Source organism: Chiloscyllium plagiosum, chromosome 2 (genome assembly GCF_004010195.1).
Source record: "Chiloscyllium plagiosum isolate BGI_BamShark_2017 chromosome 2, ASM401019v2, whole genome shotgun sequence".
In the NCBI taxonomy this organism is placed as follows: Eukaryota; Metazoa; Chordata; class Chondrichthyes; order Orectolobiformes; family Hemiscylliidae; genus Chiloscyllium; species Chiloscyllium plagiosum.
In genome coordinates, this window is record NC_057711.1 from 146,328,656 (window position 1) to 146,343,802 (window position 15,147).

General features: G+C 44.6%; 1 protein-coding gene across 2 annotated transcripts in view; it reads left to right on the forward strand.

The window, feature by feature from the left end:
- The window catches only part of LOC122539500 (protein FAM166B-like), a 16,979-nt gene continuing 1,832 nt past the window's right edge, over nucleotides 1–15,147 (forward strand). Inside the window, exons 1-4 of one of the 2 annotated variants that reach the window (XR_006309112.1) lie at nucleotides 1–40; nucleotides 10,606–10,838; nucleotides 13,601–13,782; nucleotides 13,867–14,059. Coding sequence is in view for 1 of the 2 variants with exons in the window: in XM_043674431.1 (XP_043530366.1) it covers nucleotides 8,513–8,580; nucleotides 10,606–10,838; nucleotides 13,601–13,782; nucleotides 13,867–14,059 (676 nt within the window). In the remaining variant the exon portion in view is untranslated. Of the gene's footprint in view, nucleotides 41–8,377; nucleotides 8,581–10,605; nucleotides 10,839–13,600; nucleotides 13,783–13,866; nucleotides 14,060–15,147 lie in introns of those variants that run through there. The other variant, XM_043674431.1, reaches the window with a different exon arrangement.

Genomic DNA, 15,147 nt, shown 5'->3' on the forward strand with positions numbered 1-15,147 from the left:
CTGTGAGGCAGCAGTGCTAACCACTGAGCTTCCTCCTCCGGTAAGTTGTTTAATTTTCTACTTAGGCAATGGATTGTCTCAATCCATGTTAAGCTTGTCTGCACCTGCAGGGGATTGACAGAGAGAACCTGATTGCTTTTTCTTCGCTTAACAAACAAAAAATCAACTTTAAGAACACTGCCGCACAACAAACACTTTTTGTGCAGAAATTTATAAAAGAACAGATTTGCCTTCACTCTAAATCGCAAGGTTGGATTATGTACAGCACCGAAACCAAAGTGTGTTGTCCTAGCAACAGGAAAAAACAGCAAGGGTGAATCTAACAACTGAAATAAGGGAGTGTTTATATAAGTTCTGCTGTGAAAGTTGAAACGTTGAAGTTGTAAATTTGATATAGCTGCAAAAAATGCTCGTAAAGCTCAGCAGGTCTGGCAACATAATTGGAGACAAAAACTAAATCCGTTCCAAAGAATTCTATTCAACTCGAAGCACTAGTTCTCTTTCTCTAGTTCCTGGTGTTTTCTGATTTATATTAAGCATATTCACTGTTGCTTCCAGCTAGTGAATGGCTTGATAAATGCCAATAATGCTGCGCTTGGCTTGTGAGAAAAACGCAGTAAATAGCTATGATTCCTCTTCTACTGACAGCCAAGCTGGTTATTTTAATAAAAGCTGAAAGAACTGCAGATGCTGGAAATCAGAAACAAAAACAGAAATTGCTGGAAAAGCTCAGCAGGTCTGGCTGCATCTATGGAGAACAATCAGAGTTAATGCTTCAGGTCCAGTGACCCTTCATCAGAACTGATGGTAGTTAGAAAAATGTTGTTTTTTATAGGGGGAAGTGGTGGGGAGTAGATGGAGATAGAGCCCAAAGAGATTGAAGAAGAGTTGGACAGACAAAAGAGTGGATAACGATCAGTTTAGGAGAATGCATAGCTACTAATGGGTACAATTAGTGAGTAACGATGGGTTTTGTGGAATAGTAGACTATGTGATAACAAAGTAGACAGGCAGGAGGCTGGAAGAACACAACAAGCCAGGCAGCATCAGGAGGCAGAGAAGTCGAGCCTCCTGCTTGTCGACTTTGGATTCCAGTATCTGCAGTTTTTTTGGTCTCTAATCATGTGGTAACAAGGTCTGGTGTGTACAGACATGGGAGAAGGTGCCCCAGGCCCTAAAATTGTTGAACTTGATACAGGGCAACCTCGATTATCCAAACGACACGGCGGGGAGTATTTTGTTCGGATAACTGATCAGGCTCCCTTCGCCCCCAAGGTGCCTTACTCCCTTCAGCATGTCACTCACACATTCCCACCAGGGCCTCTGTGCAATTGCAGGCTGCCAGTGGCAGTTTAAAGATCAGGCTCTCGGTTGGGATGCCTGGCATTGATTGGTGGGTCAGTGGCTTGTGGGCAGGCTGCTTTGTTAGGAAGGCAGGAGGGGCAAACTGTTCCTGAGGTCCCCAACCCACCAGAGCCATGGGTAGGCCGGCCGACCGACCGTAGCTTAGGCCAGTGTGGTGCCTGTCACCCTGACTTCTCGCAGACATCTTCTCACGATCTTTCCGCCACGTGTCTGTGATGGATCAGTGTCGGGGGTTTCAAGTGGCGGGAAGCAGATGCAGGCTGAGCTGTGACTCGATTTGTGCAATTTCCCAAAGGCACAAATCCGGGACTTCACACCGCATGGATGACCTCCAAGCCGGCTGGCAACACTGGATTCAGTCCAGTCGTTGATCAAACAGTGTGCCTGAAAGGGACCTTGAGATCGTGTTCCGATAATCCGAAATTCGGATAATTGATGTTCGGATAACCGAGGTTGCCCTTCATTGAGTCCAGAAGGATGGACGCTAAGCAGAAAATGAGGTGCTGTTCTTCCAGATTGCACCGAGCTTCACTGGAGCACTGCAGCAGGGCTAAGACAGAGATATTGGTCAGGGACCACGGTGGTGTGTCAAAGTGGCAGGCAACTGGAAGTTCAGGGTCTTTTTCATGGACAGATGTAGATGTTCTGTGAAGCAGTCACCCAGTCTACACGTTGTTTCCCTAATGTAGAGGAGGCCACATTGTGAGCAGCGAATGCAGAAGACTAGATTGAGTGACGTGCAGGTAAAGTGCTGCTTCACCTGGAAGGTTTTTTCTCGGGCCCCTAGATACTGAGGAGGGAGGAAGTAAACGGGCCGTTCTAACACCTTCTGTGGTTGCAGGGGAAGGTGCCATGGGGCAGTTGGAGAATGAGTGGGTGTTAGGAGTGAAGAACTATTGGACCAGCATGCCCCAGAGGGAACAGTCTTACAGAAGGCTGACAAGGGAGGGGAGTGGAATATGTGTCTGGTGATGGCATTCCACTGGAGGCGGTAGACATGGTGGTAGATGCTGGTGGGATGGTAGGTGAGGACAACCCATCATTGTTGTGAAAGCAAAGTGAAGGGTTGAGGACGGAAGTGCAGGAAATAGGTCAGACCTGTTTGAGGGCCCTGTCAATTACAGTGCTAGGGAATCCTCAGTTGAGAAAGAAGGTGGACATTTCAGAACATATACGACAGAGACAGAGAAACTGGGAGAATGGAATAAAGTCTTTACAGAAAGCAGGAAGCGAGGATGCATAGTCAACATTACTGTGGGAGACAGTGAGTTTGCAGTGGAGATTGATGGCCAGCCTATCCCCAGAAATGGAAACAGAGATGTCGAGAGAGCGGAGGGAGGAGTCAGAAATGGACCAGGTGAAGGTGAGAACGGAGTGGAAATTAGAAGCAAAATTAATCAACTTTTCCAGTTGCGAACGAGAGAGGGAGGCAGCAGTGATGACATCATCAATATACCGGAGAAAGAGTTGTAGGTGGGGATCGGAACATGCAATGTTTCACATACCCCACGAAGAAATAGGCATGACTGGGGCCCATGAGGGTACCCATGGCCACTCCTCTGGCCTGAAGAAAGTGGGAACAGTTAAAACAGAAGTTGTTCAGGGTGAGGATGGATTCGGCCAGCCAGAGGAGGGTGGTAGTGAATTGGAACAGTTCAGGCCTTTTTTCTAGGAAGAAGCAGAGTGCCCTGAGACCGTCCTAATCGGGGATGGATGTACAAAGGGATTGCACATCCATGGTAAAGAGGAGGTGACTGAAGCCCACGAACTGGAAATTCTGAAACTGACTTAAAGCATCAGAGGAACCACGGATGTAAGCGGGAAGGGACTGGACCAGGGGAGAAAAGACCAAGTCAAGGTAGAAAGAGACGTGTTCTGTGGGGTAGGAGCAGGCAGAAGCAATGGGTCTGTCCGGGCTGTCCTGTTTGTGGATTTTGGGAAGGAGTTAGAAGTGAGCTGTGCAGGGGTTGGGAGACAATCAGCTTCTAGCAGTTGGGGGAGAGATCACCAGATGAAATGAGATTAGCAACCGTGGTGTACACAATGCCCTGATGTTTCATGGTAGAGTCATGGTCCGGGATTGGGGGGGGTGAGGTAGGGATTGGAAGGGGGGAGATAGGAAGATATGGCTGAGAGCTAGCACTTAGCCTCTGCAATGTACAGGTCAGTCTGCCAGACAACAACAGCACCACCCTTGTTTGCCAGCTCAATAATCAAGTCAGGGTTGAATCTGACAGCATGGATTGCAGTCAGTTCACAGGGAGATTTGTTGGAATGGATGAGAGGGGACAAAGAAATTGAGGTGACCAATGGCAGGTTGACAGTTCTCAATGAACAAGTCAAGTGTATGTAAAAGGCCAGGGGTCCAGATGGAGGGAGAGTGTTGGAGGTGAGCGAAGGGGTCTGTGAGATTCATGTCCAGATAAATGGGCATGGACACGAAAGCAATGGAGGAAGAGGCCAATGTCACATCCCAACTGAAATTCATTAAGGTGGGATGCAGAGGAATAAAATGGAGACCTTTGCTGAATACAGAACATTCAGCGTTAGAGAGTGGAAGGTCAGGAGGGATAGTGAATACACGACAGGAGGTGGGATTGGGAGAGGGGATGGAGTCAGAGGGAAGGGGAGGGCCATAGATATCTCTGAGTTGTTGCATTTTGTATTCCTTGAGCCTGAAAGGAAAAAGAAACACTTTCATGTTCACAAGTCAAACCAACAGGAAGATGAAGTGGATCTGGAGAGCAGTGCAGCTCTGAGCCAGCCTGAAGTTGTGCTGTTGGAGAGGGAGATCGGGAGTGTGCACATAGTATCATACAGTTACACAGCATGGAAACAGACCTTCGGTGCAGCCAATCCATGCCAAACATAATCCCAAACTAGTCCCACCTGCCTGGCTCTGGCCTATATCTCTCCAAACCATTCCTATGCATGTACCTATCTAAATGTCCTTTAATTGCTGTAATTGTACCTGCAACCACCACTTATTCAGGAAGTTCATTTCACATGCAAACCACCCTCTGTGTAAAAGATCTGCCTCATGTTTTCTTTAAATCTCTCTCCTCTCACTATAAAAAATGTGCCCCTAGTCTTGAAATCCCTATCCTAGGGAAAAGACAACCACCATTAACTCTATCTATATCTCTCATTATTTTATAAACTTCTATCAGATCGCCTCTCGACTTCCTAAAGAAGCCCCAGCCTATCCAGCATTTCTTTATAACTCAAACATGTTGACACATGCACGGAGTAGATCTCAGGGTGTGGTGAGAGCAGATGTCTAAGAAACATTGAACATTATGGAGGTACCTATAATCCTGGATGGATTCAAAATACACAGGGCAAACCTTGAATTGAAATCGACCATGGGCGTGAGTCTGAGCCAAAGGCAATTACTGAGGAATGTGGTATGGCTGTGGAAACAGGTTTTAGCAAATACCATGTCAAAATCAGGAGCAACAGCAAAATTAATAATGGTGGACAAGAAGACATATTCGAATTGAAAATCTATAGACAGAGGAGCAGAACTTCTTCAAGGTGAACATGGCTAGAAGAGACGTGGCTGTGAGTTAAATAATAAATAAAGACTGAAAGAATTGCAGATACTGGAAATCAGAAACAAAAATAAAAATTGCTGGAAAAGCTCAGCAGGTCTGGCATCATCTGTGGAGAGAAATCAAGAGTTAATGTTTCAGGTCCAGTGACCCTTCCTCAGAACTGATGACAACTACGAAAAAGTAGTTTTTTAGGCAGACGATAGGGTGGGCAGAGGGGGTAAGAAGTAAATAATAGGTGAAGACAGAGCCCAAAGACAGAGAAGAACGGTGGCTCAGTGGTTATCACTATTACCTCACAGCACTAATTCCAGCCTTGGGCAACTGTCTGCATGGAGTTTGCACTATCTCCCCATGTCTGCATGGGTTTCCTCCGGGTGCTCCCGTTTCCTCTTACAATCCAAAACAAAATGTGCAGGTCAGGTGAATTGGCCATGCTAAATTGCCCAGTGATAGCTGTATTAGTTAGGGGTAAATATAGGGTAGGTGAATGGGTCTGGGTGGGTTACTCTTCAGAGGGTCGATGTGGACATGTTGGGCCAAATGGCCTGTTTCCACACTGTAGGGAATCTACTCTAATCTAACCTAAATCCCACATAGTGTTTAGAGATGTGTAGGTTAGGGGTAAATGTAGAGTAATAGAGTAAGGTAGGTTACTGTTCGGAGGATCAGTGTGGACTTGTTGGGCCAAACGGCTTGTTTCCACAATGTAGGCATTCTATGGTAAGAACAGTTGCACAGTCAAAGGAGTGAATAGTGATCGGTTTGGGAGAATGAATAATTGCTAAGGGGACTATTAGTGGCTAACAATAGCAGATATATGATAACAGTATGGCCTGATGTGTGGGGGTTGGACTAAGGGCATGGGAGAAGGTGACTGAAGCCCTAAAACTGTTGAACTTGGTATTGAGTTCAGAAGGCTGCAGGGTCCACAAGTTGCAAATGAGGTGCTGTTCTTTCCTGATTGACAGCTTATACTCGAGACATCGATTCACCTGCTCCTCGGATACTGCCTGACTGGCTTTGCTTTTCTAGTACCACACTCTTCGACTGCTGTTGTTTCAGCTTGCACTGAGCTTTGCTGGAGCACCACAACAAACCTCAGTCAGTGATGTTGGCCAGCAAACAGGGTGGGGTGTTGAAATGGCAGGCAACTGGAAGCACAGGAATGTAAGTGTTTTGCAAAGAAGTCACTCAGGCTACACTTTGTAGTTCCTCAATGTAGAGAAGGCCAATTGTGAGCAGTGAATGCAGTAAACTAGATAGAGTGAAGTTCAGGTAAAGTGCTGCTTCACCTGGAAGTGTGTTCAGGCCCTTGGATACTGAGGAGGCTTGAGGTAAATGGGCATGTTACCCCTTCTGCAGTAGCATGGGTAGGTGCATGATATCGCAGAGGGGTTTTGGGAATGAAGGGGGAGTGGACCAGGGTGTCCTGGAGGGAATAGTCTTTGCAGAAGGCAGATAAGGAAGGGGAGGAGAAAATGTGACTGATAGTGATAGCTAACTGAAATTGACAGAAATGGCATAGAATGTTCCTCTGGATGTGGATACTGGTGGGATGGTAGGGGAGAAAAGGGGGACCCTATTGTAGTTCTGGGAAGGAAGAGAGGGGATGAAGGCTGAAGTGTGGGAGATGGGTGAGACTCGGCTGAGGGCCCTGCCAACAACGGTGCTGGGGTAATTTTGGTTGAGGAAGAAGGTGAACATTTCGGTGACCCCTTGTTGAAATTGGCATCATCAGAACATATGTGACAGAGATGGAGGAACTGGGAGAATGGGACAGAATCTTTACAGGATGCAGATGTGAGGATGTAAAGATTAGATTACATTACAGTGTGGAAACAGGCCCTTTGGCCCAACAAGTCCACACTGACCCACCGAAGCGCAACCCACCCATACCCTTACATTTACCCCTTACCTAACACTACGGGCAATTTAGCATGGCCATTTCACCTAACCTGCACATCTTTGGATTGTGGGAGGAAACTGGAGCACCCGGAGGAAACCCACGCAAACACAGGGAGAATGTGCAAACTCCACACAGTCAATCGCCTGAGGCGGGAATTGAACCCGGGTCTCTGGCGCTGTGAGGCAACAGTGCTAACCACTGTGCCACCGTGCCGCCCACAACGTCAAGTCAAGTTAATTGTGAGAATTGTTTGGTTTGTAATGGATGTCTCTGGCCTGTCTGTGCCCAGAAATGGAAACAGAGATGTCAAAGAAGTGAAAGGAGGGTCAGAGTTGGACCAGCTGAAGGTCAGAATGAGGTGAAAATTGGAAGTGAAATTGATTGACTTTTCCAATTCTAGGTGAGACAGGGAACCAATGCCAATGATAACATCGATAGACCGGAGAAAGAGTTGTGGGTGGGGGTGGTGTGGACAGAATAGGAATGGAACAAGGAATGTTCCATATACCCTACAAAGAGACAGGCACAAATGGGGCCCATGCTGGTATCCATGGCCACTCCTCTGACCTGAAGGTGAGAGGAGTTAAAAGAGAAGTTGTTCAGGGTAGCCAGGCGGAGGAAGGCAATGGTGAAAGACGATGATTCAGACCTTTATTCCAGGAAGAAACAGAGAGCCCTGAGTCCATCCTGAACGAGGATGGACATGTAAAGGGATTGCATGTCCACGGTGAGCAGGATCAGGTGAAGGTGAGAATAGAGTGGAAACTGGAAGAAAAATCGATCAATGTTTCCAATTCCGGGTGCGACAAAGAAGTAGCACCAATGATACCGTTGATATAGCAGGAGGTGAAAGAGAACTGGAACAAGCAAAGGTAAAGCTGTACTACAGTAAATCTCAGCACAAGCTGGAAGAACAGTACCTCATTTTTCACTTGAGGACTCAATATCGACCAACCATTTTAGGGCTTGATACACCTTCTCCCATGTCCTTACCCCAATCCCCACACACCAGACCTTTACATGGTCTGTTATTACCTAGGGTTAGCCACTAACTCTCCCCATTAGTAGCTATTCATTCTCCTAAGCTGACCTCGTTATCCACTCCTTTGTCACACTGTTCTTTCTATTTGGGCCCTATCTCTTACCTGCCCTTTACTCGTTAATCCCTTTGTCGAGAGTGTGGTGCTGGAAAAGTACAACAGGCCAGGCAGCATCTCAGGAGCAGGAGAACCCGACGTATCGGGCATAAACCCTCCTTCATGGCTTATGCCCAAAAAGTTGATTCACCTGCTTCTGTGATGCTACCCAGCACCACACTCTCGACTCTGAGCTCCAGCATCTGCAGTCCTCACTTCCTCCTCCTTCACCCCTTTTCCCTACCCTATCTTCTGCAACAAAAACAACGTTTTCCCAGCCACCATCAGCTCTGAGGAAGGGTGCCTCTGAGTTCTCCCCAGGGATGCTGGCGAACCTGCTGAACCTTTCCAGCGTCTGGTCATTTTAATGTCCTTTTAGCGACAGCGCCTCTGTTGCAGGCTCCCAGTAGGTTTGTGACCAGTCACATGACGCTGATGTTAAAGTAACATTATTCCTCTCCCTGGTTACTGCTACAGTACAACCCAAGGTGCAGATCAAACAGCGGCCGGGGGCTACACCATTATCGCCCAGGATAGGTTGACTTGAAATGCCGTTTACACTACCCCTCAAAACAGAGGATGTATTTAGTACGTTTGATCCGAACTTCATGCCCGGGTAAGATCCAGGAAAAGTTAAATGTGGGAATTCTGTGTTTTGTTGTGATATTAGCATAGGTCTAGCTGACGATGTGTATCTCCCCAGAGGAAACACGGTGTCCAAACCAGCAGCAGTGATGAGCACGGAGTGCTGGAAAAACCAGGGATTTGGGAACACTGAATCCCAGCTCATCCTATTGACTGGCTGGACGATATGCGCTGGCACACGGAACAGAAGGCAAACACAAAAACCCTTCTAAAATGGGAAAATGAGCTATCGAATGCAAGTTCATTTCCCCAAGGTGATTCAGTGACGGTGGTCAGCTCCGGTTTGACCACGAGCTGACCCTTGCTGCAGTGTTGAGGCGGTGCTGAACTGTCCCCAGGGGGAGTTCTAACCGGGCCAAGCCGTCATCATCCCCTCTCCCATTCCCTTGCTGCTTCCCACGGACCCAGGGTGTCTACCCCTCTCCCATTCCCTTGCTGCTTCCCACAGAGCCATCTCCAAGAGCTACAGCAGAACTTAGAGGCATAAGGCATACAGAGAGTCGGTGTGGAGTTGTTGGGCCGAAGGGCCTGTTTCCACACTGTAGGGAATCTAATGTAATCAGATCTACAGCACAGAAAAAATACCCGTTGAGTCCAAACACAACCACCTAACTATTCTACTCCCAGTTTCAGCACTTGACCCATAGCCTTGACGCCTTGATATCACAACAGTATATGAAAATATTGCTCAAATGCTGGGGGCTTAAATCCAGAATGTCAGGTCCTTCTCACTTTACTCCTCTATGCACCTGACCCCACCCTCTGTTCTCCCATGCATCCCTCTTTCACTCCTCCCTGCACCTGACTCCACACTACATCAATGACTAATCTGTGCTGGTCCTCAGTCTCCCTGTTCTCCTGTACCCTAACCCCCTCCCCTTTTTTTCACTATATAGTTAAATAAAGAAAACCGTGAACTGTACACAAAGCTGCCTGGCACATACCCACTTTAAACAAATAGCAAACAAATTGCTGAAGAAACTCAATTGGTCTGGCAGCATCTGTGGAGAGGAAAGCAGGAATAATGTTTCAACTCCATCCTTCATCAGGACTGAAAGCAGCTGGGAAACCGTGGTATTTATGCTGATGGTGGAGGATGGAGTGGGAGGTGGGGTGGAGGGCAAGAAGTCCACTCTGTCTCTCTCCTATCCTCTCAATCTTGCAGAGTTCTCAAGTTAGAAACTGTTCCTGCCACCTCCACCCACAAAGTTAGTGCAAAAGGAGTCAGAAAGTATTTTTATTATTGAATTGAACAGGTGCCTTCAGTAGTGTGCTATTCTATGATTCTATCGATAAGTGAATTTGTACCAGAATGAGTTTGAGCTAAGTTGTGAGCAGATGGTAAGTACAAAGCGTTTGGATTTTCTGAATTAGAGTTGGGGTAATTTATACACAGAAGGAAAATTATATATTTTGCTGAAGTTCAGGGGTAGACTTTTGCATGAGAGAAATCATACTTATGTATAAACAATAATTTTTTTTACTATGAAATGTATATATATGAACGTGAGAAGATCTAAGTGGAACATTAGATATGTTTCTTTCAGAAAATGGGATACAGTATATGGGTAATTTAGGACAGGACATGTGGTAAATGTAGAAAATATGGAAGGAATGGGTGCCTTTTGATCTATTTTTCCAAAAGCTTTCTACTTTTAGGGATTTGTTGTCTCTGGATCCATTGTGATTGACAGAAACTGATTGCTATTAACAATGTTGTGGCATATAACTATGATTGATCAATTTTTATTGATGGAGAGCATTAAGGGTTACAGAAACAAATTGAGTGTATGGTGTTAAGATACAGATCAGCCATGATCAAATTGAATGGTAATACGCGGAGCAGTTCCTGTACCAGAATAGCAGAAGATTAATTAAGTAGCCTTGGTCATTTCCTACAGTAATTCCTATGCCTTGTATCAATTCCCTGTCATATGTTAGAGCTGAAATACCTACATTAAAAAAAGTACAAAAACTCTTTTTGTTCATTTTGTAGGTACGGAGGGTACATTCCAAAGTTAAAAAGCCGGTTAGGAGAGACCTACGGCAATGCTACTCTTGGACTCCTGTCATATGAACCTGGACAGCCCAAGTCACCACGTTTAACTCTGACTCAAACAAAAGCATTGTACAATCCCCAGGTGCCAAGGCATCTGTTGAATAGGACCTATGGTCATCCAGAAATTACCACATATGCGGGGCAGGTGCAGAATACAAACATTAAAAACGGTGATGTTGATTAAGTCTTTGTGATTTGTTGAGGCTTAGAGTCATAGAGTTGTACAGAATAGAAACAGGCCCTTCATTCTAATTTATCCATGCTGACTAGATATCCTAAGTTAATCTAGACTCTTCTGCCAGCGCTTCGCCCATATCCCTCTAAACCCTTTCTATTCATATACTCATCCAGTTGCCTTTTAAATGTTATAGTTGTACCAACCTCCACCACTTCTTCATTCCATAAATGCACCACCCTTTGCGTGAAAAAGTTACCCCATAGGTCCCTCTTAAGTCTTTCCCCACTCACCCTAAACCTATGCCCTCTAGTTCTGGACTCTCCCACTCCGGGGAAAGACCTTGTTGATTTACCCTATCCATGCCCCTTATGATTTTATAAACCTCTAGAAGGTTATCCTTCAGTCTCTGATGCTCCAGGGAAAACAGCCCCAGCCTATTTGGCCTCTCCCTATAGCTGAAACCTTCCAAACCTAGCAATATCCTTATGTCTTTTCTGCACCCTTTCAGGTTTAATAATATCTTTCCTACAGCAGAGAGACCAGAATTGAACACAGTATTCCAAAAGTGGCCTAATCAATGTCCTGTACAGCCACAACATGACATCCCAACTGATATACTCAATGTACTGACCAATAAAGGCAAGAGTACCAAATGCCTTCTTCACTACCCTGCATACGTGCAATACCCACCTTCAAGAAACTAGGAGCTTGTTTTGTGATAACTCATTGAACCTACCGGATGAATAAAATGTATAATGTTTTGTTCTATGTTTACCCATTTTATGGTATAAAAGAAATAATGTTACAAAAAGATCATAAAATGATGTTGTTTTACCAATTCTAGGAAGAAAATAACTCTGAAACTGATCTCTTATTATGAAAAAAAAATCTTTTTGCTTGCATATACTTGCACGTAATCAGGAGAGGAGTTGAATGTTTTTAGAAATAATACTTGAGATAGAGACATTGCTGACAAGGTCAGCATTTACTGCAGCTGTAGCTTATAGCTGCCTAATCCATTATAAAGATTGTTCTAAAATACTAATGAAGATGTTGTAAAATATTCCTTGAGTTCATAATTGTATAAATATGAGTACTAAAATCTATCAACTACACAAAATATCATATTTGATATTGGTTTTAAAAGGACATTACACGCTGCAGAGTCATCTGCTTCATTTCTGGGTTTTTTTGGGGATTTATTTAAAATTCTCATTCCATGTTCAAATTCTCATGTGCTTTCCTACATTGTAAACTTCTCCAATCATCCAGTCTCCTGCCCTGAACTTTCTATTTATCTGACTTGGAATTCCTATCGATATGTCTCCTTACACTTCCATTACTCCACCATTATCCATTTTTATGGCTCTTCAGTAAACCTACTTCTTTAGTCACATTTTTTTCCCAACCCTGCAGTTATCTCCTTTCATATCATGTCCATTTTTGCTCACTATGTTGTAGTCAATCACCTTAGCAGAAGTTTGTAATTCCAAGTTATACTTTTGATCAATCTGTAAACGACTGAATTTTGTATAAAGGCTGACATGATTCCATGAGTGGCTCACTGGACAAATGGACTGTGTTGTGTGGCACATAAAAATCAGGGAAGGTTTCAGGTTGTATTCCCTGTCAAGGTGATGGATTTACGACAACAGCTGAGGACATTGCTAGACGAGGCAAGAGAGGAAAAAGGAGGAAGGAACATATTTATATAGTCAAAGAGTGTGGTACTGGAAAAGCACAGCTGGTCAGGCAGCATTTGAGGAGCCAGAGAGTTGACATTTTGAGCATAAGCTATTCATCAGGAATATATAAATGTGTGTGTGTGTTGCCGGGTGGACAGGACTGAGAAATAAATGTGAGGGGGTTGTGGGTGAGGGGAAGGTTGCTGGGAATGCGATAGTTGGATGAAGGTGGGGGGTGATTGTGATAGTCAAGCCCCATCCAACATTCCCAATGAAGATCTTATACTCAAAATGTCAATTGTCTTGATCCTCGGATGCGGCCTGACTGGCTGTGCTTTTCTAGTGCCACACTCTTTCACTCTGGTCTCTAGCATCTGCAGTCCTCATTTTCTCCACTTATGTTATATAGCCTTCTTTTTTAACCTCAGGCTGTCCTGAATTCCTTTATAACCAATGAAGTAATTCTGAGTGAAATCATCATTCGAAAGTAAGCAGCATCAGCAAATTTGAGTGCAGCTAGGTGCCATAAACTGCAATGAGATAATAATATCATCTGTTTCTGTAACTGTGGATGAGGACAAATGTTGGCCATTTAATGCCTCTGAATAATGGCATGGGCTAGTTAATGTCCATCTAAAAGGGGGCAAACTGAGTCTTGTGAGATGATTTAACGTAGGTGAAAGTCAGCACAGCCTGTAACACTCCTTCACTGAAATATCAGCCCAGGCTCAGGACTCCAGTCCATGGAGTGAAACATCAACCATGATCTTGGGTATGTTACCATTGAGCCCCAATCAAGCTAATGGTTTTACTGAAACTCTGCTTTTATATTAATGATTATCTAACAATATATGCAAAATGAAATTTGGCTACCAGGGTACAATTAACTACGTGGCAACATAATTATTGTTCAACAGACTGCAGTGGCCTCACAGTTGATGGTACAGTCTTACTGTGTAGTAAGCAATTATTTCCATCTTCCCTTCCCATTGTAAGTTGAGTGAAGAAAGCTTACATATTTTCTCCATACAGTATAAACGACACTAACTGTGTCACTTTTAAATTGCAGGTTACTTCTATCCGAGAGATGGCAAATATCATTTTGCTCTGAAGAGTTGTGTATACGACAACAATCCTGAAGCAACATCTGCCATTCAAACTATAGAAGAATTGAAACAACGCGAAATGATGAAGTGTAACAGGAGTGACCTCATTGCACCAAATATGTCATCAAGGCCTAAATCTGCATTTGTAAGATTCTGAGAATTTTTTTGTGATACTTAGACCTGATATTTGGACTGGTACACAAATCAATTTCATGTTTTATTTCCTCAGGCACCAGATGAAATTAAACCACCAGACAGTTGTGCTTTCATCCCCATGGTTTATGAGCCATTTATTGACCCTTGTCGCCCAAGGCAAATGGATATACCCCCAACACCAGATCAAAAGCCAGTGGAGCAGCATAGCAGGATAATTTATAGACATGATTCTTCACTTCATCCCACCTATAATGGTTTTGTTCCAGGTATGACTATTCTCCCTGTGGCTCTTTTTCTCCCTCTCATATTGATTTGCTTCTTGCAATCCTTGACCAACCTGTATTTTATACATTGTAACTATAAAATTAGTAAGTACAGTACATGTTTGTTGGTAACATTTCCAGAAAAACATATTTATTTTTCAAAGTAAATCTCATAGCATTCCTTATCCGGGAAACATACCTCAGTTAAGCTCTATGTGTTTAAAATTGTACATTTCAGTCTTTATTCCCTTACCTTTTAGGAGTGCACATATACCATTTGATGGAAGAGATTCTGTTTCTTATGAGGTTTTGGCTTGCATTATCTGATAGTGTGATGTGTACTAAGGTTCTTATTCTCTCCCCACTATTCAACGACTGATACTATTAACATCCATTAATAGTTATGAAATCTTAATTACGAGGTAGAAGGTGAGAGGAGAAAAAAATTAAAAGGGACCAAAGGGGCAATCTTTTCACACAGAGGATCGTGTGAGTATAGAATGAATTGCCAGAGAAAGTGGTGGAGGCTGGTACAATTACAACATTTAGGTAAAAATCAACCGACCTTAAATTTACCTGGACCATCTCTGACACCTCCCTCCCCTTCCTAGACCTCTCCATCTCCATTAATGATGATCGACTTGACACTGACATTTTTTACAACCCACCGACTCCCACAGCTACCTGGATTACACATCTTCCCACCCTACCTCTTGCAAAAATGCCATCCCGTATTCCCAATTCCTCCGCCTCCGCTGGATCTGCTCCCAGGAGGACCAGTTCCACCACAGAATACACCAGATGGCCTCCTTCTTTAGAGACCGCAATTTCCCTTCCCACGTGGTTAAAGATGCCCTCCAACACATCTCGTCCACATCCCGCACGTCCGCCCTCAGACCCCACCCCTCCAACCGTAACAAGGACAGAACGCCCCTGGTGCTCACCTTCCACCCTACCAACCTTCACATAAACCAAATCATCCGCCGACATTTCCGCCACCTCCAAACAGACCCCACCACCAGGAATATATTTCCCTCCCCACCCCTTTCCGCCTTCCGCAAAGACCGTTCCCTCCGTGACTACCTGGACAG